Source organism: Sander lucioperca, chromosome 9 (assembly GCF_008315115.2).
Source record: "Sander lucioperca isolate FBNREF2018 chromosome 9, SLUC_FBN_1.2, whole genome shotgun sequence".
Classification (NCBI taxonomy): Eukaryota; Metazoa; Chordata; class Actinopteri; order Perciformes; family Percidae; genus Sander; species Sander lucioperca.
Window position 1 is genome coordinate 26,474,855 of NC_050181.1, and position 23,751 is coordinate 26,498,605.

At 41.1% G+C, this 23,751-nt stretch overlaps 1 protein-coding gene across 1 annotated transcript in view; it reads right to left on the reverse strand.

Annotated features, from left to right (window-relative positions):
- The window catches only part of lrrc6 (leucine rich repeat containing 6), a 71,130-nt gene that overhangs the window by 23,031 nt on the left and 24,348 nt on the right, over positions 1-23,751 (reverse strand). Inside the window, exons 8-11 of the mRNA XM_031292417.2 lie at positions 23,293-23,358; positions 20,883-20,952; positions 9,452-9,547; positions 5,141-5,232 (exon numbers count right to left, since the gene is read on the reverse strand). Coding sequence (XP_031148277.1) covers positions 5,141-5,232; positions 9,452-9,547; positions 20,883-20,952; positions 23,293-23,358 — 324 coding nt within the window. The remainder of the gene's footprint in view (positions 1-5,140; positions 5,233-9,451; positions 9,548-20,882; positions 20,953-23,292; positions 23,359-23,751) is intronic.

The window sequence follows — 23,751 nt, forward strand, 5'->3', positions numbered from 1 at the left end:
TTATTATTAAACTTGAATTTCCCCTTGGGGATCAATAAAGTATCTATCTATCTATCGATAAAGTAATTTGTTGTAAAGGTTGCAGGGGTCAGGAGGTGGTAGGCGAGGGAGCGAGGGGGGTCAGGGGTCGGAGGATGAGCGCCACGGTTATTCTTTTGTAAACAAAGATAATCAAATGAGTCCTGAGGGACACGATGACTAGGTCAATTTATAATGTGTAGAGATGACTCCCGCATTATTACGACTTCATTGCAGAGGTCGTGGGGCCGGCCCTCGTCTTACTGAGGCTGTGATAGACCCCCAAATATGCACGCTAATGCTATCTCTGTAGATTTAATTGCACGAGTAAACCCAACTCTGGAAGCCTAGACACGTAGCGGTAATATCAAGTTTTTCCCCGGGTTGTGGTTATGGCGTGACACAGCAATGTGCATCTGTTGACCCAGACTAATATTTTACAGATGTGATAATAATTAATTAATTGCTTCATGGAAGAAAACAAAACTGATTTATTAATGAAAATAATGGTTAGTTGCCACCCAAGTAAGTCTTTAAACCAGCTCAGTTCTGGCCCATATTGCTGCAGGAACTGTAAGCCCACTCACTTAAATATAGCGTTGATCTTGACCGCTGACCTTTCATTATCTCTTTCAAAACCACTTGGGATATTATCTCAGTCGACATGAGCGGTGGGTTTTAGATACAATTCCCACATTGCCTTGCCTTGTGTCATCAAGTAAATCCATTTCAAACCCAATCATGGCCTTCAGATGCATTTCCATCCATGCCAGAGGCTGAATACAGAATCTGGGGGTGAGCGTGGGGTCAAAGGTCAACCCTAATCATCTCTGCATGATGCAATAACTCTGCAGCCGCCGGTGCGGCTCACCTGTCACCTTGCCCTGGAGCAGCTTAGCATTTTTATCAAATGTTTAATTTGTGGGTACAGGATTGCGCCGGGGCTCTTCGCTGTTTGATGGGGCCAGCTGAAGGACAAGAAGCAGATCCCGGTCATAAAATGGTAATGATGATGAGAATGGCGTGGTAACGTCACCGCGCCTTCAGGCAAGGAGAGGAAACGGAGCTCATTCAAACAGCACTGCAGACTGATGTGGTCATTAAGAAGGTGACGCTGCTCTGAGATAACCTAAACTAAACCTCACTGAGCCGGTCGATGGCTCACAGAGGAAGAGCTACAAGATAATTAATTGTTGAGTGATGATATCCTACAGTATGTCCTGTATATATGGTCATTTTATTAAATTTCCAGTTTCCAATGCGATCGGAGTAGTCTGCCAAACATATTTTAGAGTTAAAGATGCTTGTGAGATACAAACTTCATTCTAGCCTTTACTTAACTCAGGGAATCAATTGAAGAAGAGACCCTGATTTGCAATGACGCCGAGCATGACAAAGACATCAAACAATCGATAACATGGGTCATAAGATGGGTCAAACAAACACAGGACTTTCACCCAGGAGACTGGGGTTCATGTCTCTGGAAGTGAAGACTGATTTGAACCCAAACCACCATCTTTTTTATCAACTTAAAGGGGAAGTATGGCGTTTTTTTTAACTGAACAGCTTCGGAGTCATTGGAATGGTTATATGACTTTTGTCGAGATGAATGGTGGTCGTCTCGCTCCCCCCTAGCGCCTGTGAGCGGAAAAACCACCCTCGCAACTTTGGACCGGTGAGCCGCTGACCTCAGCGTCAGGAAGCATGGCGTGATATCAGGTCTCGTGATGTAACAAATTGCTTCACGGCACTGCACACATCCAGGAACCGGCTAGCTATAAGAACAAGGTAGCCATGGAGTTTTTCACACTATCGTCATGGCTGAGCCGGCAAAAAAGAAGCAGAAAGCTAGGAAAGCATTGTCGGAGGAACAGAGAAAGAGGAAACAGCAGACTGACCGAGAGAGGAGTCAGACACAAGTAAACATAGGAGCTGCGTTTTCAGAATGGCGAGAACTGAGACAAACTGAAACCTGCAGATCCAATGCTGACCTGGTGTTCTTGCAGTTGCACTTATAAGTATCTTTGGCATAAACTCTGTTAAATCTTTGTATTTCTTGTTATTGTGACCTCAGGATGTTTGCTATTGTCTGTAAAGGTTTTTATTATGATTGCTGTCTGTTACGGGCTTACTAGCTAGCTCACTAGCTGTCTACCTCAGTGGACATGGCTCTGTGCGTTCGCAGGTTTCTTTGAAAACAAATGCACACGACCAGAGGGAGAAGATGGGAGGGGGGAGAGTCGCCAACACGTTTTTACAACATTGTTGCCAAATATCTATTCTGAAGCTGTAGGGGGAGCTCTATTAGAGAAACCTGCCAGCAAAAAAACAGAAAACAGCGAAGAAATGGCCAAAACTGCATAGCGTCCCTTTTACTAAGCAGTTTTGGTGCCTAAACCTAACCAAACTGGGACGGTTTCACAATGTTAACGACATGTTTAAAACCACGTCCGCTACCTTCTCTGGTTTAGATATGAGGATGGAAAACACTCCTGTGGGTCAGATTAGAGGGGAGGAAGAAATGACCGATATCTTTGTATGGTTTGGAGGACTTGTTGGATGTCTGTGTGTACACAAGTATTTTTAAATCACAGTCCCGTGCTCAGTGGTTGATAGCATCATCCATCGGCCCAACCCTAGCCACAGGTTCACCAAAGTTATTAGGATTCAGCTGGGAACAATGATACTGTGGATGATTTCCATGACAATCTAATCAAAAGCTTTTGAGATGTTTAAGTCTGGACCAAAGTGGTTGACTGAAAGACTCACTGATATTTCTTTGTGTCTAAAAATACAGCATGTCTTTAAAAATCAACATATTCAAGAATAGATAGCTCTACTTCCATCGGTACAAAAACAGAGTCATGTCACTTTGCCGCTACGACTCTATTGTTGACAGACAAATTGTTCTAGTTCTGCTGCTAATGGGTATCGTAGCTTCCCGGCCCCGGCAAGTTTGAAGAAGGAAACATGGAGGACCACACGTATTCAAAATCCAAATTTCATCTTCTTCTTCGCCCAGAAAAAGAAAAAGGATATTGAAAAGAGCAAGAGACCGGCTTTTTGAAGCGTGAAGGCTACCGTAGCTGTAATACCTACTTTAAACTGCGTGACGCAACAGAGTTGATTGCGATATATGATCTCAACTCTAGATGGGAGAAATTCCTACACATTGGACCTTTAAGCTAAACAAAAGAACAGCAAAGTAGAAGCGACTGGAATTATTTTGTGAGTAAAAAGAAAAAGTAAAAAGCAGCAGCAAAGTGGTGAGCATGACATGACTGTTGTCGTGCTGGGATACGGGTCACATTCAAGAATAGATATAAACCCTCATCCGAAACAGAAAAATCAAAAACAAGCAGCTAGAGCCTGAGTGCCTACAGCCAGGACTGAACCCCGCAGTAAAAGACTCAGTACTTCACTGTATGTGAGATACTGTGGGAGTATCTTCCTCCCAGTGCGATGTCAAGGTTATCTTTGGCTAGAATGTGGTCATTAGCAGCGAGAGGGCCAACATCATCAACACGGCTGAGCGTTTAAAATACAACAAGGAATCTGTAATTAGGACAACAGGGACCTGATAAGCCAGAGTCTATTGAATATGTGCATGTTCAACTCAAGGCCAAACACAGACTAACACCGAACACTTGACTCTGAGAAATTCACACAAACACACCAGGCAGCGACCTGCAGGCCTCTTTATGCCTCATTAATATTAAAAACGGAGTGTTTATTAGTATTTTATCTTTCTGTATCACCAGAAAACTGACAACAGTATTTGTATTACTTGGCAATTTTCCCACAGTACCTTGATTCTCTCTTTAAAACCGTAGTACATTTCAGTTCAGTTGGTCCAAATCAAGGAAACATGATCCGTTGCTGCTTTTTAGTTCTGATCAGGTGTGTGTCCACGCTGACTAAGGCCCTGTTTACACGAAAATGATCGCGGGTGAAAACATTGAAATATTTGTTCAGATGTGCCTTTCGTTTAGACGGCGATGGCACTTTTGGGGATTAAAAACACAAAAAAAGTGAAACCACCCTCCAGAGTGGAAATCTTAAAAACGCTGCACCGTCGCGTTCCCGTCTAAAGGGTAAAAACACAAAAGTCTGCTCCGATCTGCTCACGGTGGCTCTGTCTGTCTGACGATGTCGTTCACTTCTGACGTTTCAACACCAGCCTCTGTTGTTGCGGTGGCTGGCGACCCACCCCATATTTCGTTACATAAATCAAAATATGGAGCGATTACTCGCCCATGGCCACTCCGCCGTTGGGTATCCACAGCCTGCCTATACTTTGTCCAAATGGCTTTCAGCTTTGATGATATCTGACTTATACAGATAGCTTCTCTCTTGTGTGGATATGACGTCCCTCCTGGTACAGGATACTGCTGAAGACGTTCGGTCCATGTGTCTATATATTTTGACTGGCAGGACTCCCAGTCCACGCCCTGTTGTGCCTTTGTGGCTTTGTAATCTAAGGTTGTTTGGAGGAATAACTCCACCTCCTCGTCTATCCAGACAAAATTGTCAGCTTTTGTTGTTCGCTTCGCCATGTTTTGGTTTCGCGCCACTAGGGAGAGAAGTAGAAGGAAGGTTCTACGCAGGCGCGCGGACTTGGTGGTGTTGTGTGGCAGTGCATCACACTACCACCTAGCCGCCTGGCCTGCATACTACATCCAATTTCACACACTTTTGCGTCACCATACGCACGCAGATTTCGCCCCCCAAAACGCTCGTCTAAACGTGGAATAAGAAGTGAGAACGCAACGCCCACTTTTGCGTTTTCTCTTCAGATCGTTTCCGTCTAAACATAGCCTAATTAAACTTTAGATCTTCACATTGAACATACTACAGTATATACTATATATTCTTTACAAATTATGCACTCAAGCCATTCAGCCTCTTTTTTCTTATGCAAGTTATTTTGCATGTATAAATTTGTTTCTGTATTTATTGTTTATTTCATATAAGTTTGTTTGTTTGTTCATGAATGCACCTTTCACCAAGGCAAATTCCACATACTAAGTGAACTTATTGTGGCAATAAAACCTTGTCTGATTTCTGACATCACAGAGACGTTGTGTATAATCAGGTCTGCAGCTGCAGAGAATGTCTTTACCTTTTATTGTCCTCAGGCGAGTCGCTGCATCTGCTTTGACGCGCTCTGGGCGGAGGCAGGACGCTCTTTGTCACTTTGATTTCACCTTCGGCCTAAAAAGACACATCAGAGAAACGGGAAGAAAAAAAAATGCGTTTACTCGTCGTCTCTGCAAACAGCTCCCACACTTTCATGTTCAACTGTTTACTGGCGCTCTGGTGCACCAGAGGCCATACAGTGATTAATGGCAGCGGCTCAGAGTCTGCAGTATCAGCACCTGCGTGTCTTTATAGACACCATAAAGAATTCCTTTATTGAACCTCACAGCACAAAATGTCTGCTGCTCATTGGCAGGAGCAACACAATCGTAGCAAACAGCCGACAGCGTTAATGACATCTTTTATTATAGCTTTGTTTTGGGTAATATTTCAATTGCAAATAAAAGACATAAGTCTCAGGGACGCGCAGAAGCACACAAACGTGCAAAAGATTCAAAATGTGAAATAGTATTATGTGATCTGCTTGCACGCTTTCACTTCACACACGAGCAGATCAGTTCTTCTCCTGAAAATCCTTCCTGTTTAGTAAATCCTCCATCATAACAGCAATGCTCCAAGGTCCAAACACGCCTGGCTTTTAAAGGGAATGGGAGATGATCTCTGATTGGTTTATTGCATGTTACGCCCAAAACACACCTATGAATTAATGAAGACACTAAGTACAACCCTTTAGAACCATGCATCTGGCGCACAGACCCTTTTTCCTCAGTCAAACTAGCAAAAGTGGATTTGGACACGCCCTAAAACGCACCTGCACCAGGCGCTTCACGCCGTGTGCTTAGATCGTTAAAATAGGGCCCCTGATGTCTGCTGTTTCAAACTGTTTACATTTAAGTCAGGGGCTGAAAACATTATCGTTTAGCTTTCTCATAAATTTGATACATCATTTTAACTCTTAACTATCCATTTTTGTCCTGAAATGTACTCTTACCGGCTTATTTTAATGATTTTAATGTATATTTTATTATAATACTTGTATTAGCACTTTAGAACGTACAGCATAATGCGATGCATTACAGTTGTAGCAACCCAGGGGACTTGAAAGCCAGATTCACAATGAAAATAGGAGACTCAGAGACAGTTAGCTTTAACATTAAGTGTTCTTTATAAACTTTGTGGGACAAACTTTAACTCAGGATTCTTCCCGTCTGTCAGTCTTCAGACGGTGTTGTCCGAGAGCGAGAGGTCAGTCCTTTTTCCAGACATATCCTTACTGAGCAACAAACTCCTGCAGTGTTGCCTCTCTGGTCCTTTGTTCCTCACCCTCTCTCATGCGGCCTTGGGCTGGCTCTCTTAATGCCTTCCCCTGATTACCTGATGGGCTGCAGGTATGACCAGTGCCATGTGCCAAGTGGCTGCAGCACTTGCACAGGCAGATAGACTCCCTCTATCACCTCCTCCAATCTGAGCCTATGGACCCGCCCCCTGTGCCGGATTGGCTGGTCTGTTTCCCCTGGATTGCTACACAGTGTTGGTCCGTTCATGCCACCTGGGAATATCAGGGACCGCCCCCGTGATTGCTTCACTGTCTATGCGTGGTCTTCATCTGTTATATTGGCGTTTGGCATAACAACTCGTTGCATGACTGCCACCAACTGTTGGGCGTAGCCTAGAGCATCAGGGGTGTGAAAACATGGAGGCCACAACAACAACCTAAATCGATAGCACATTGTGGACGTTGGCAAAATATATTAAACGCATGCGTGAATTTTCTATATTTAGGAAAAGTTTCTCACCCTTCAACACATTAGAACGATCGTCGGCCATGTTTCTGTACGTCAGTTGTCAACGACGCGTCACCAACTGGGAAACTTGGTTACCAAAATCTAGCCCCAGTTCCCCATCTCTGATTCCCACATGAGGTGACGTGAATGATGACGTTTTCACTGGGAAAAATGTTTTTCCGATGCCCGTGAACGCACAGTGTGTTCCCTGGGTTCATCAAAGACTTAGGTGCGCATTTTTGGCGAAAGGGTTTAAGGGTCTTTCCTCAAGAAAGGTGGTGTTTTTCAATAAAGGAAATATGCAATTCGACATAATTTTGGACCATTATTATCACCATATCTGTGTCTAAAACGTTGGAAAAGCTAGAGCAGATAAAAAATGAATAACACTCAAAAAGCTTAAAGCTTGCTAAAGAAGTCCAACTACAATCATTAGATCTGAGAAAAGTCTTGTAGGAAGTTTGATGTTTTTTTCTGCGCTTTTTGGCCACATTCCACATTCATTCAGCTTAGGTGCTGACAAAAAGATTTATAATGGTGAGGAAAACTCTGCATTACATATGTCTTTATTTATATATGTATTCGTATCTGTGAATTGTTCTTTTACGTGCTACTTCTGTGCCTTTTAATTGCCCCTCGGGGACAAATAAAGTTAGTGCACGTGCACATGAAGGGGGGTGTGGGGAGTGGAGGAGAGAGAAAGATGAATAGGGAAGGAGAGCTGTCCTAGACAACGGGATGAGGAGGACAGAGGGGCGAGCTAGCCTCCATTTTGTTTGACAATACTTCGAACGTCAACAAGAAGTGACGTCACCCAACATCGCTTAGAGCACCTTTAATTTTAACTATTCTTTCTCTCGTTTTAATTTCCCTTTGTCTCTTGAATGTACTTTAACGTTTGATTACAATGTGTCTATGCCTCTGTAAAGCACGTTGAGTTGCCTTGTGTATGAATTGTGCTATACAACTAAACTTACCTTGCCTTTTACTCTGTTTCAATTCTCTTATTAATGCACACATTGCTATATTATTGTAGTGTTGTTGTGGCACAGTGTGGGACAAGACAACTGTCACATTTGATCTATGATTGTACCCGTTATCACTATGATGAAAAGTAAGTTGTGGAACAATAAAACAGACAATAGATGTGTTTTGATAGGCCTATTTATTGCAGCCTTGACAGGCCTTTAAATCACCGGCAACGCAAGTCAGTTTTTAATACTCTTTTGGCAGTAAAATTATGTCCACATAAAAAATAGTTCATATTTCCAGGACAGCAAGCTTATATTGCCTGATCTGTCAGCCGATGTTTGCAGAGACGGTCTAAAAAACGGGTTTTGTGCTTCTTGCAGTCAGAGCGGTCGGGTCGGTGCAGACAACGTGCATGGTCCCCGCGATCCTTCTGATCATAGCGGCTCCAAGAACTCCTTCTCTTCTGTAGCCGATCATTGCAACTCAGTCTGTCAGAAATCTTGGAGTTGCACAGCACAGCGCTGAGACCTTCCACTGATCCTCTGTGCACAGATGCCCAGGCTGCAGTTGCGTCACGCCGCTGACCGAGAGAAGCAGGAAGCACGTTTAATGGTGATTGGTTCACGTCAATGTAGAGTGACGTTGGATCATAGCCCGGAAAAAAATCCGGTGAATAGGCTGCGTTAGTCTGCGATGATGATCACAACAAAAGTTTACTCTGACCAGACATCACCTTCTTAAAATTCACGTTACTAGCGTGGCTGAAAGATGCGTGGGATTCCCCCCTTTCTGGTCTACATATCCCTGCCTCTGCTGATTTTTTTTTTAATCCCCGGTGGAGACAAAATGTATCCCCCATAAAATGATCATCTACTTCACCAACAGACCATATATTATATACCTAAAATAGAAGTATTTTAAACTAAGTAAAGCGCTGTAACGTGAACACAGTGTGATAGAACGATAAAATCTGAGCAGCAGTTGCTGGTTGTATTTAGCAGCTCCAGAGCTCCGGGACGCCGGCTACCAGCGGCAGTTGTTTAGCCGCCAACAGGTGACTGTGAGCTGGCTACAGGCACCGCCAGATGACGGTGCTTTCAGGGACCGTGGATGGTAGTGGAGTTTATGGCGTTTTGGGCGTTTGAGCGACTAGAGCGTCAAGTAGAAAGTTGAAGTTTGGTCAACTTTATGGTAATGAGCTATGACGTGGTTCAACGGCAAACGCCAGCAACCAATCGGAATATAGACGTCCATCGCACTGGCTGATTCCGGAGAAACATACGATGTAAACTTTCGTTCCTACCAGAACATTAGTTCCGAGAAAATGGTGGAAAAGTTCATAATCGCCGTTGCTGGGTTCCCTATCATTTATGATATTTGCGTATAGGGACCAGTTAACGTTACCTGCCGGTCACATCGTCTGTAAACAGTCCTCTCACGGTGAAGTCCTAAAACTAAAACGTAGCAATGTAAATGTAGCCTGATGATTTATTCCGTAAAGAGATTGTAAAGAAAGAAGAGACTTTGGCTCCTGAGTTGGACACCTGGCTCAGGTGAGGATGTGGAACTGTACGTACCCTGGGCATGGTGAGGACCAGGTGTCCCGTGGTTTGGGACCTCTGAGCTGTCGAGCTGTCCGGCTTCACTTCGGCGGGCAGGACCATCTGAAATATCTGCAGAGTAAATTATTCACAGCTTTAATTAGTGAGATTAATGCGCTGATCTGGCACCGACGCCGTCACAGTGTGTCAAATGACTTTAATTATTAACGGGCCTTTTTATAGATACACTTTCCAGAAAAAGAAGTGGGAGTGTGACCAGAATAGCTCGCACGGAGAACAGCAGCAATCAATCACTGGAGCTAAATACTGTGGAAACCAAAGTGATCCATGGGGGAGGAATTATTATAGGCTTTTTCCATTTTTCAATTTACTTTTGTTTGATATGAGGGGAAATTTAGGGGAAACCGCGCTGACAGCAGGCAGAGAAAAAAAAAGAAAACTCGGCCCTCTAACTCGTCTGCGGGCCCGGCTGCTGTCAGAGGAAGCTGATTGGATCCACAAGATGACTCCTACAGCCAATTCCCTCTGCTCCACCGAATGCGAAGGAATTTTAAAGGCCTGAGTTGATGTATCACTGCGTAAATCACACCACCTGTCCAATCAGGCTGACCCCTGGCATAAAACAACCATCCATAAACATGCTAACAGCTTCAAGTGGAGTCATGACATTCAGGACTCTGAAGAACTCCCAACCTGCAGGGCTCTGAGTTCGCTGGAGGGTTGAAACCCGCAACAGAGACAAAACGAGATGACACCTCTTGGATTTATGTGTTGCCAAACAGCTGTTTAATCAGGCTTAAAGGACGCTGTGGTGTGTTTGTGGGAGATTAAAATCCCATTTCAAATTAAAAACGCAAACCAGAACTGGGACGGAGAAGCCAATGCAGTTGAAAAACATCTCATTCAAATGGCTCGTTTTGGGAAAAATTGGAAGCAAAGATTTCAAGGTCCGGCTTGATCAAGATTAGAGATGCACCGATTACAACTTTCTAGGCCGATTCCGATTTCCGATTTTCTTTGAGTTAGGCCAGCCGATACCGATTTTAACGGATTCCGATTTCATTTTTTCTAACCACTTTACAGCACACATATTTATTTTTCTTTAATAGAACATTTTGCACAGAACATAGAACATGTTTTGAACAGATAATGGATCACTATAAAATAGAACTATATAAATTACTCCTGGTGTGGGAAATTCACACACATCTAAAGTGCAATGTTAGAACCTTTTCCTTCTTTTCACATCCAATATCCAACTAAAGAAATGTGATTTTGGTTTTTGGTGTCGTCCCTCCACGCCCTATTTTCTCCTTGCAGGTGTTGCATATTGCAAACTTGTTATCTTCTGCACACGCTGAAGAATTCCCAAACAGCTGACATGTTGCAGGTTAATTCACCAGGTTCCCTACATGCGAGAATAGCGCGGACGCGTGCGTCCTTGAGAACTGTAACTGGTATAACTTATGTTGTCAGTTAATTGTAGCGTTGACCAGCATGAAATCACCATATGTCAGACTGACCTGCCGGTCGCCGGTCATGGCCGAGCACGTGAAAACCGGCCAATTCCGGTCACCGGCCGGTCTATCGGTGCATCTCTAATCGAGATTCAAGAAAACATCAGTCAGCAATGAATGCTATGGATGAACAGGAGAGCTACAATATGCATGTACTGAATCAATCACAGAAAACCAGTGGTGTAGTCCACATGATACGCAGGTATACGCAGTATACCCACTAAGAAATCTCCAGGATTTCCATATACCCACTTAAAAATGCTCAATGATATGCAAAAACATATTGTTGTGACAGAACTTTCACTTCAGATATTTGTATTCACAAAAACGGGGTCGAGTAATGTGACAGCAAACTAAACTAACACTGCAGAACATGCAGAGAGACACTAAGAAGACACTAAGAAGGGGAAGATCACGCAAGTTGATTTTTGGATTCATAATTATTTAAACCATGTGTTGTGTCTTCCCGTCGACCGTGCAACGTTGTGTTTTTCTGGGTCGAAATTTCAACATTGTTGTTTTTCTACCATTTGACATTTTTGTCGATTTTATTCAAAAAACGTCACTTTTTTGGCATTTTTTATTATTATGTTTTTGTTAATTGTCAAAGTGTTTTGTTGCTTTTTCCGATGTTTTTTTCCCACTTCTTTCCAATTTTTTTGTCACTTTTTTAAACAAGTTTTTGTCACCTTTGGCGATGTTTTTGATGTGTTTTTTTTCTGTCCCTTAATCTGATTTTTTTGGTCACTTTTTTCAGCATTTAAAAAAAAGAATTGCAGATTTTTTTCCTGCATTTCTGTAGCTTTTTCCAACATTTTTCACTTTTATAAGCGTTATTTTGTCATAGTTCTGATATAGAAAGTTTTTGTAAACGGGTCAAATTTGACCCGAGGACAACAGGAGGGTTAATATAAATAACAAAGTAATGTACAGATACGTGAAAATTCTACTTAAGTACAGTAGCAAAGTATTTGTTCTTTGTTACATTACAACACTGTAATCTGCTACATTTTGGAACTTGGTACTCACAAGTAGGAAATTCATGTGGTCACCATTACACACCATCGTTATACAGCCAACTGCATACCATTAAAAACATAAATACAAAACATTAAAAGACAGGAAAACAAGGACAAGACAGACAAGGCAGTAAAAACATTGAGGAAACATGACAAGCATGTATTTAAAAGTTGAGTGTTGATATACACAGAATGCTCGTAGTTTAAGATGCCTAAGGGTTTTTAAGTCTATTGTTGTGCGGTCTAATTGCTGTAGGCACAAAAGACTTGCTGTACCTTGTAGTCCTAATTTTCCTTTGCAGGAGTCTGCCACTTGACCTGTTCTTAAAATATTCTGGTGAAGAGGATGGGTTGAATCATTTAAAAATGTTTAAACTAAGGTCATTGTACAGTTGAGCTACAGATACCTGATCAACTCCAATGATCTTACTGGCTGTTTTTATTCGTTGCAGTTTCTTCTGGTCCTTAATATACATGTTACCAAAGGCACAAATAAGGCCAAATGATAAGACACTCTGCAAGAGAGCTTTGTAAAACATCTGAAGAATACAGCTGTCTATTCGGAAATTATTGAGTTTCCTTTTTTGTTTAGCAATTTTTATTGATTTTCCATTAAACCAAGTAGCATTTTCTACAGCGCATAATGGACCAAATGTATACAAATATAGTATGGCTGTGCTATACAGATACTAAACAATGTGAAAGATACCCCCCACCCCGCCCAACCATCCCAGTTTGTCGCTTGAAATCCAGATCATCACAAAAATAATTGTCCATTGAAGTACTTGTCCAGCTAAGGATTGCAGAAGGAGCATATACAATTTAGCAAATAAGTAACTAAATAAGTGATTACCAGTAGAATAGAGAAAAGAGTGGAAGAAAATAACAAAATAATAATAATAATAATAATAATAATAATAATAATAATAATAAGATATCTAAGAAAATAAGCCAAGTCAAATACGTAAAAAAAAATAAAATAAAAATAAAATAAAAAAAATTATTAATAATAATAATAATAATAATAAAAGGGAGGGGGGAGGGTGGGGAGGGGTGCTGCCGCTTCACTATGATAGTAACACCTCATCCATATCTAATGGTGTTTGCAAGCTCTCATAGTATTCTAAAAAGGTGAAATTATTGAGTTTCCTTAGAAAAAACATCCTCTTCTGTAACTTTTTGGACTTGTTTTGTGCACATTCATTAAATGTCAGTTTATTGTCTATTTCAACACCCAAATATGTGTATGTTGTAACCCGCTCTACCACCACACCATTTATATTTGAAGGTGGAACTATAATTCCCTTTTTATTAATATCTATGGTCATCTCTAACTAAGTACATTTATTCAAGAAATGTACTTATACAAAATTATTTTTTACCGGCATTTTTGGCGGATTGGCGTGTCAATTTAAAGCCCAACTTATATTACGAAATGTTGTACTTAATTAAGTACTTTTACTTATAACAGAGTATTTCTACTTACTTGACAGACCAACAACGTTGATAAAAGGACTAAAAAAGGCGACAAAACGTCACAAAAGCCACAAAAACCACAAAACACATTTAAAGAACGTGGGGAAAAAAGCGCCCAAAAAGTGACAATAACGGCCAAAACGTCGATGAACAACCCGTTCTCACTCCGAACTCGTAAAATACGGACGTTTGGACAGTGGCTGTCAGCGTAGGGAGGTTGGTTGGGGGGGTGGATGGGTCAAACACAGGACTTTCACCCAGGACACCCGGGGATCATGTCCCACTTGTCACGTTTCCTAAAGTCGCTTTCTTCTTTAACCGTCCCGTTTTTCCCGCGTGTCACGGAAACGTAAGCCCACCCACGACCTTTTCCTTAACTTAACTGCGTCAAAAGGGACGCCAATAGGCAATAGTAGAAAAAAAAACAAAAAAAACTCCAAAGTGACAAAAACGCTGATTAACGTGGGAAAAAAGCGCCCAAAAACATCTTAAAAAAAACATCACAAAAGGTTGATGAAAGGGTAAAAAAAAATGAAAAAAAGGACAAAAAGATATATATAGTATAATATATATAGTATATACGTAGATACTGTACTTCAGTCCAAATGTTGAGGTACTTGTACTTTACTTGAGTATTTTCTTTTCATGCCACTTTCTACTTCTACTCCGCTACATTTCAGAGAGAAATATTGTACTTTTTACTCCACTACATTCATCTGTTCCAGCTTTAGTTACTAGTTACTTTAGTTACTCCGCTACATTCATCTGTTCCAGCTTTAGTTACTAGTTACTTTAGTTACTCCGCTACATTCATCTGTTCCAGCTTTAGTTACTAGTTACTTTAGTTACTCCACTACATTCATCTGTTACAGCTTTAGTTACTAGTTACTTTAGTTACTCCGCTACAGTCATGTTACAGCTTTAGTTACTAGTTACTTTAGTTACTCCGCTACAGTCATGTTACAGCTTTAGTTACTAGTTACTTTAGTTACTCCGCTACATTCATCTGTTACAGCTTTAGTTACTAGTTACTTTAGTTACTCCGCTACAGTCATCTGTTACAGCTTTAGTTACTAGTTACTTTAGTTACTCCGCTACAGTCATCTGTTACAGCTTTAGTTACTAGTTACTTTAGTTACTCCGCTACAGTCATCTGTTACAGCTTTAGTTACTAGTTACTTTAGTTACTTTAGTTACTCCACTACATTCATCTGTTACAGCTTTAGTTACTAGTTACTTTACACATTAAGATTCTATAATATGTCTGCAATATTTTGGAAAGAGGGGCGTTGAGGTGCACTTGGGGGGCGTTTGTTTTAAGGCGAGTTTACACCCACGATTCACAACAATACGAGTTTACGCTTTAAACTAACAGTGTTTTACCTTTAAACTAACAGTGTTTTACCTTTAAACTAACAGTGTTTTACGCTTTAAACTAACAGTGTTTTACCTTTAAACTAACAGTGTTTTACCTTTAAACTAACAGTGTTTTACCTTTAAACTAACAGTGTTTTACCTTTAAACTAACAGTGGTCTGCAACATGAAAAGCTGCCGGTTTACCTTTACCTTATCATCTTAAATGAACTTTAAAGTCTCCATCAAACATTAACATAATTTATCTTTAATAAGTCTATGAACATAGCCGTTGAACATTTTTTATTCAATTATATGATTTTTTTGATAACAATAGTAACAATTCAGTCCTTCCAGAAAAAAGTTTTTTTGTGATTGTTGCGGGCAAAAATCTTTGATTATGTGGCACGTTTTCTTAAAAAATGTGATGGAATATGCGGGATATTTATGCAATTTCATGCGATGAAATTGCGGGAACTTGCAAAAATTGCAGGAACTTGCAAAAACTGCGATTGCGGGAACTTGCAAAAACTGCGTGAACTTGCAAAAATTGCGGGAACTTGCAAAAACTGCGGTTTGATGAAAAAGAGAAAAAAAGTGAGTCCCCAACACCCTGTTCTCACTAGGCTACTACCTTAATGTAAAGTATGATATGCTTTGCGCGATCTTTTGTGCTTATTTTTGTTGGCAAATGAGACTGATTTGCGGTTCCATCACGGCTTCATCGCGGGGTTTGTAGCTTTTCGATGATGTTCACGTCGCGTAATTACGTCACTTCATAACGTTCCCATGGCAACAGGGGAAAATGGCTGCTCTTGTGTGAAGTAAACGCAACATTTTTCAACTTTCTGCTAAGATATATGTGACTTTTTTGCAACGAAAATGCAGGGATTATGAAATCATGCAAGCCTCGCATATTTTGCGCGGAAATCGGCAATGCAGCGAAAGTGCGGCGTATTTGAAAAAATGCGACCCCCCGCATAAATATGCAGACTTTGGCTGATTATGCGTTGAATTATGCGATCGCATAATCGCGTTTTTCTGGAGGGACTGGTAACAACAATAATAACCATCATAACAATAATGGGACCTAATCATTCATATTCAGGGCAACTAGCCTACATCTTATTTGATGGGGGGCAGTAAGGAACCTGGATTATGGATAGGGGGGCGCTGGCCCAAAAAAGGTTGAGAACCACTGTTATAAAGTAAACTAGCCAACAATATAACGGCTACAAGTCCAACTGAGATGATCAGACCATTAAACACACAACTGGTTGGATCCCTTACACTTTGTACAATGGGAGGATTCTTTACTTTTAATACTTTAACTACATTTTCCTGATGATACTTACAGACTCTTACTGAAGTTACAATTTCAATGCAGGACTTCAACTTGCAACAGAGTATTATTACAGTGTGGTATTAGTACTTTTACTGAAGTAAAGGCTCTGAATACTTCTTCCACCGCTGATAGCTGGAAATGAATCTGACGCAAGATAAAAATCTGACTCTCACACCGGCGGCAGGTGGTATTTTATGTATTCGACACTTTGGCTGCTCAATTTTTGATTAACGATGGAAAGAGTGTGGCTGTCCTGCCCTGCACAGCTGATATTTTGGAGAAAAAAAAAAAAAAAAACGATTCTCAACTTCACAGCTTGGAAATTAGTTCCCAGAAGGTGCAATAAACTGTCTCCATAAAACGTATCAGAATGTCAGCGTTGGAAACATGTCCGATGATTCAGCTACTCCTGACAGCCTTTTATTTGCTCTAAATCTGACTCTGCATCCATCACACTTCTCTCTGCCCTTGACTCAGCAGCCGCAAACATCATCGCCACGAGTTCACAGCGGCCTGTTATCACATGCGTCACTCCATACGGTCCACAAATCAGGATATTAGGAAGCAGAGTGTGAAAGGATAAGAGGAACATGGAGATTTTAGACAAATAATCAAATCATTAATTAATTGTTGTCACATGAAATCGTAGAGGTACAATTTCAGTGAACTGACCAATTCACACAGCGCTGTGGAGTAAGGTCTGGCTACGCCACAGATGCATTCTGGGATAGGAGGGAAAAAAACGCTCTGGGTTGCTTGCATTTCTTTAAACCAATCACAACGGTCCAAACGCAGCGACGGCGGCTCTGCTAAATAGTCTGAACTGGTTTTGGTGGAACATTTGCACCCCCCAAAAGAAGACACCACATACAATATTAAATTAAGTTAACTGTTGACACAATACAGTAACATGAACTATTTAAATTAGCTGATACATGGTTAAACCTCATTGGCTCTTACCAGTGTATCTCCGTGTGTACTTCGTCAACAGCAATCCCACCAATCAGTCCCAAAACCTCCCAGTTAGAGAGGAAATGCCCTCAACATATTCTTTGTAAATCTTTACACTCATTCCCTTAAAGAACCAAGCAGGCCTGCTTTGTTGGACGATCCAAATGTTCTTCAAAACTTGACATTTTCAGCGTGTAGCTTGTTAGCTCGAAGTTTGTTGCTGTTTCCTGAAGCGGCAACACTCCGTAGCCGGAAGTCAGGCTTTATCCAGGAAAATACTTCCGTTGATCCAGAAGAGCTGCATCAATACCTCACTCATACTGAAAGCCACAAAGCAACAAAACCTGTTGTCTATATGTATCTGTCAGCTTTACTCAGTAAAGTATAACATGCATTAGTTTAAAGTGCTCATATTATGCTTTTTGGCTTTTTCTCTTTCCTTTATTGTGTTATATATCTTTTTGTGCATGTTATAGGTTTATACAGAGACAAACGTGGTCACTTTGGAACACATGTTCTAATGCTCACCTAGCTGCTAGCATGGCACGCCCTCATACTCTGCTTCTGACTGGCTAGTAGTCCTTACCTAGCTACTGAGCATGTGCGACTCCCAACAAAGATGTTACCTATTCCGATATAACCTCAAAATACAATTATGAACCTGAAAATGAGCATAATATGAACACTTTAACCTATTAATATTTGTCCCTGGTGTAGGATAGAAGGTCATAGGTTTAACTCCCCCCAAACAGGCTGGATTAATAAATATTGCCTTGCCAACTACTGCCGCAATGCCCTTGAACAAGGAGCTTCACTGGCTGACAGCAGCAGTCTGTGGTTCAACTGGCCACCTTCCAGTATGAACGTATGGGGAATTAAACTGAGCCTTCAAATGTCACAAAATGACATGAAAAAACTTGTTTTCACTGAGAGATTTTCGGTTTAGCTGGCTGAATTACGGCACAAAGGAGCTACATTGCTTATTTGTTTTTAAAGTGCTCATATTATGCTTATTTTCAGGTTCAAATTTGTATTTTGAGGTTATACCAGAATAGGTTTACATGGTTTAATTTTTAAAAAACACCATATTTTTGTTGTACTGCACATTGCTGCAGCTCCTCTTTTCCCCCTGTGTTCAGGTCTCTGTTTTAGCTACAGAGTGAGACCTCTCACTGCTGGAACATCTTTGTTGGGAGTCGCACATGCTCAGTACCTAGGTAAGGACTACTAGCCAGTCAGAAGCAGAGTATGAGGGCGTGCCCTGACAGTACCTAGGTAAGGACTACTAGCCAGTCAGAAGCAGAGTATGAGGGCGTGCCATGCTAGCAGCTAGGTGAGCATTATAACGTGTGTTCCAAAGTGACCACGTTTGTCTCTGAAGTAAAGGCTGGACTACAATAGAGCTGTTTGGAGCAGTTTGTGAACAGTGTTTTCTGTTGGAGATGGTAAGTCCCTTTGGGGTGGACTTTGGGCTTTTTCACTTTGTAAACCTATAACATGCACACAAAAAGATATAGAACACAATAAAGGAAAGGGAAAAGGCCAAAAAGCATAATATGAGCACTTTAAAGACCCTTTCACACAAGCAATGCAACCCTGAACTTATCACTATCATTGCCCGGCGGAGCTGTATGTAAAAACGCAAATTTCTGAATCAGTTGGATCGGACCCTAACCAGTCTTAACCCTGCCATCTCCCAAGTATAAGGGACTACCTTATACCAGGGACTACGGGTGAAAATTAGCTCTTGAGCTAAAACCTGGTACTATGCATCTCTCCTCTTGAGGTTAATGTTTATTGTACGCTGTTCCTGTTTCTCTAAATACATAAATAAATAAATAAATAAAGTCTGTGTCATGTCTACGTGAGCCAAGGGCTGGACAATATATTGATTTATGAGGCTAGATATTGTCTTAAATTTTGGATATAGTAATATCATGATATGACAGTGTTGTCTTTTCCTGGTTTTAAAGGCTGCATTACAGTAAAGTGATGTCATTTTCTGAACTTACCAGACTGTTCTAGCTGTTTTATTATTTGCCTTTACCCACTTAGTCATTATATCCACATTACTGGTGATTATTTATCAAAACTCTCATTGTGTTAATATTTTGTGAAAGCACCAATAGTCAACCCTACAATATCGACACAATATCGCCATCAATGTATTTGGTCAGAAATATTGTGATATTTGATTTTCTTCAGAGGCGAGCTAAACAGATGACGACAGCGCTGCGAAGTCGAAGTCATTAGTAAACATTGTAAGACCTTCATAAAAGAAAGTAATTTGCATGAATGTGGATTTTTTTGTTGTTGTCCGATTCTTAGATGCTGCAGAGGCCAACATCAGAAATGAATCAGGAAAAACTGATTGTAAATATCTCTCTAACGAAAAAAAAAGTTACAGAGCAACAATCTGACCTGAATCTCTGCTGCTGCCCTTTCACATGTTAAAAATCCTGAATGCATGCGTTTGTTGGAAAGTTGAGAATGTGCAGCCAGAACAGTGTTAAAGGTCCTATGACATGCTGCTTTTTGGATGCTTTTATATAGACCTTAGTGGTCCCTTAATACTGTATCTGAAGTCTCTTTTATATAGACCTTAGTGGTCCCCTAATACTGTATCTGAAGTCTCTTTTATATAGACCTTAGTGGTCCCCTAATACTGTATCTGAAGTCTCTTTTATATAGACCTTAGTGGTCCCCTAATACTGTATCTGAAGTCTCTTTTATATAGACCTTAGTGGTCCCCTAATACTGTATCTGAAGTATCTTTCCCGAAATCCAGCCTTGGTGCAGAATTACAGCCACTAGAGCCAGTCCCACAATGTTTCCTTAGGATGTGCCATTTCTGTGTCTGTAGCTTTAAATGCTATTGAGGATAATCTCAAAAAGAAACCTCATCTATATGTAAATTGCTGGAAGGACTTTAGGCAGTACCTTAATAATACGCTGCAGCCTGCTGGGCAGCCTCTTCCATTGGTGTTAGAATAGGCAAGGAAGTAACTCACTTCACCCTGCTACTATTGGTGCCTTAGCTCCCTGACTTTGCTGTGCTCGACTGGAATTCCTAGGTTTTTTTGTTTTTTTTTCTTGCCTTGTATCAGCATTATCATTGTTACTAGTAATACTACTGTCATTACTTATAATTATTACTATTTGTTTGGGTGTTGAGTTATAACTGCAATTGCCATTACTACTCTGTCTTTATTTCCTTTCCTGAGCAATGCAGGGTTGAGTTTGGGGGGTTAAAAAAATGTTAAAATGACATGTTTTTTTGTTACACCCTTGTATTATCACTTCTTTTATAAAAATGTCAACAAAGAAATTGTAAAAAAAAAAAAAAAAAAGAAAAATGCTATTGAGGAGGAGAGAGAGGGGGCGGCAAGGTGGAGGGGGGGTGCGGCCTTGACCAACTGCCACTTTGCTTGTTTGAAAGCCATGATGTCTCTCTCTTTCTCATGGGTGGGCCAAATTCTCTGGGCGGGCAAAGCAGAGAAAGGGGAGGTAACCTTGCTCCTTATGACGTCATAAAGGGAAGATTCCAGATCGGCCCATCTGAGCTTTCATTTTCTCAAAGGCAGAGCAGGATACCCAGGGCTCGGTTTACACCTATCACCATTTCTAGCCACTGGGAGACCATAGGCAGGCTGGGGGAACTCATATTAATGTTAAAAAAACCTCATAAAGTGACATTTTCATGCCATGGGACCTTTAAGAAACAAAAGTGTTGCCTAATCCTAAAGGTTATGAACTAATATATAATAAAATCTCAACAGCGTACCTTTCCTTTGACTGTGACTCTGGCGTACGTTGGCTGAACATCCACGCCGATCAACGAGGTGTCCATGTGTCTGTGAGGGGAGAGACGTGGAAGTCAGTTTATATAAAGAGACACAGGTGCAGTAGTGTCTGTAGGCTACACGGATCAGCTGAGCCGACGGAGAGCTTTGGTCACACGTATTTTACAACCTGCAATCCACCAGAGCCATGAGGCTGAGCTGTAGAGCAGCAGCAGGACTTCCAAATGTTGATAAAACAACCAACGTGATGGTTGTAAAGTTTTGCGCTGCCAGAGAGTTCTTACTAGGGCCAAAAATGACAAATAACAAATAGGTTTCAATATACAAATATCTATTTGTGTGCATTTTGTCCGTAAGAGGGCAAGCCAATAACTACTGTGTATATCTATTTTATATATTTTTTCAACATAAAAACATGTATTTTTAAAATATCTACATACCTACACGGTAAAAAATAAACTAATAAAATAAAGTCCTATACAGTTGTAGTAACTGTAGACCTCTCTCCCTCTTGAGACCGTGCAGGAGGTATAATCAAATATTCATTTTTAATATTCAAATGCCCGTTTTTTACTATTCAAGTTGACAGCCCTTATTCTTATGATCATTTAGATCAGGATTTAATGTGACTGCAGCTCTACATTAATCGAGTCAACTGGTGCTGACACACAAAGGTAATCTGGCGCTTGTGAAACTCCCACTGACGAACTAATAACATAGAAGTTATTAGTACGGTACATAGAGCTAGTATGCACAGCGAGTAGGTTTATCTGACATAAACACAGCTGAAGACGCCAAAAACGTCCACAGTGGGGTTTTTAAAGATAATTTTTTGGGCATTTTAGGCTTGTGGAATACAGGACAGATGAAGACATGAAAGGGGAAAGAGAGAGAGCGGGAATGACATGTAGTAAAGGGGCCACAGGTCGGAGTCGAACCCCCGGCCACTACATTGAGGAGTAAATCTCTATATATGAGCACCTGCTCTACCAACTGAGCTAACCCGGCCACACACACTGTTTTTTTTTTTTAAATTGTAGTTTTATTCAACAAAAGTTGAGTATGAGTTCTTCTCATAAACTTGTTTGATTAAGGGCACAGATATCCTCTATTGGCTAGTCAGCTGGTAAAGTCAGCTATAAACTATAGAAATAAAATTATCCATAATCCATTTCATTTTTATGTTACAAACAGCTGGTCGAAATGGCAGAGTTGTAGACAGAGCCTCAACGACCGCCCGAAAGCACGGTAACGTCATATGATCAAGCGAGATAGAGAGTGAAGAGAGGGGGCGCCCAGGGCGTTAGAACAAAGCCGTGAATCAGAGAAATAGAACACGTTTTTGCCGATTCATCACTAGAAATAGCCTGCCTCTCTTAGTTATGCTATTATAACTCTAGACTGCTGGGGAAGTTCCTTCCTTCCAAGGACACAATGAGCTGCTCTCTCTTCTCTCTTTCCACTTGTTTCCTTTTGTGTGCATCATTGTCTCAGAAATGCTTGTTACTAACCTAGCTCTGGGGAGTTTACTCCGCGGAGTCCTTATGTTTCTTCTTCGCCCAGAACATCGCCTTGGATTAGGGTGGCACCAAGACCTGGGTCCTGGGTGCAGCTGTTGCTGTGGACCTACTACACCCTGCTACGCTCTGCGATTCTCTAGATGTGCCCTACTATGACATGAACTACTACGACTACCATTGTAGTCACTGTTCCATTATCTTTATTATGACTATTATTGCCACTGTTCATCACACCCCCAACCGGTGCCGTCAGACACCGCCTACCAAGAGTCTGGGTCTGTCCCAGGTTTCTTCCTAAAAGGGAGTTTTTCCTCACCACTGTCGCAACAGCTACTGCTAATGCTTGCTCTTGAGGCAACCACTGTAATAGTTGGGGCTTTGTAAACTACAGAGTGTGGTCTAGACCTACTCTGTCTGTAAAGTGTCTCGAGATAACTCTTGTTATGATTTGATACTATAAATAAAAAAAAAATTGAAGTGAAATGTTACTGTAGCAAGCATCTCACTAACACTAACCTTATCAACCTTCATATTTAGATGAAACAAATTCAGCTACAAAAAAAGCCTGAAAGTTGGAAGTTAGAACGTAAGTACAAAGAGGCGTTGTTTTGGACATGATACACTGGGTTGTCTCATTGGTGTGAACTGGCAGCTTTCAGAACGCTGCAGAACGGCTCGTTGCAAGTTTACACTCGTCTTGTCGCAAATCTTTGGTCTGAACTGGACTTTAGGAGGAAATTTGGCCTTGTGTGCTCTGAATAATTTAGCATGCAGTTAACACAAATGGGGAAAACCACCTGCCAAATCCCACTTTAACCCCTGATATTTATGAATGAAGATGTTGAGGTTTTTGGGCTCATCGTTACGTTACCTGTACACGCCAAGGTCTAAGACGATGGTGTTGTTTTCTTCGTCTTCAGTCAGAGAGAAGTCCAGTCTGTAAATACACACAAAGAGGTTGATTAATAAACTGGTTCAACTGCAGAGCTCAAAAACACTCTTCTTTAAATAGATTAATATACAAAACTGCTGCACAGTGCTTCCACACAGTGCTGGAATGTAACTAAGTACATACTTAAGTACAATTTCAATCCACAAACATCAGATAGAATAGGAAAGCACTGACAGGGAACATTTCACTGCAACATACATACTTTTTTCAGCCGTGATCTAGAATAAAAAGTCTGCGGAATTTAGTGGGCCGCCTGTTTTTCTGCTTGGGGCGGAGATGTTTTACGCCGCCTACACATGATAGGCGGTAAAACCACTCTACGGTTTCTGTGCCATTGTTTTCCTACAGGGAGATCATGTGTATGCGGTTTAACATTCT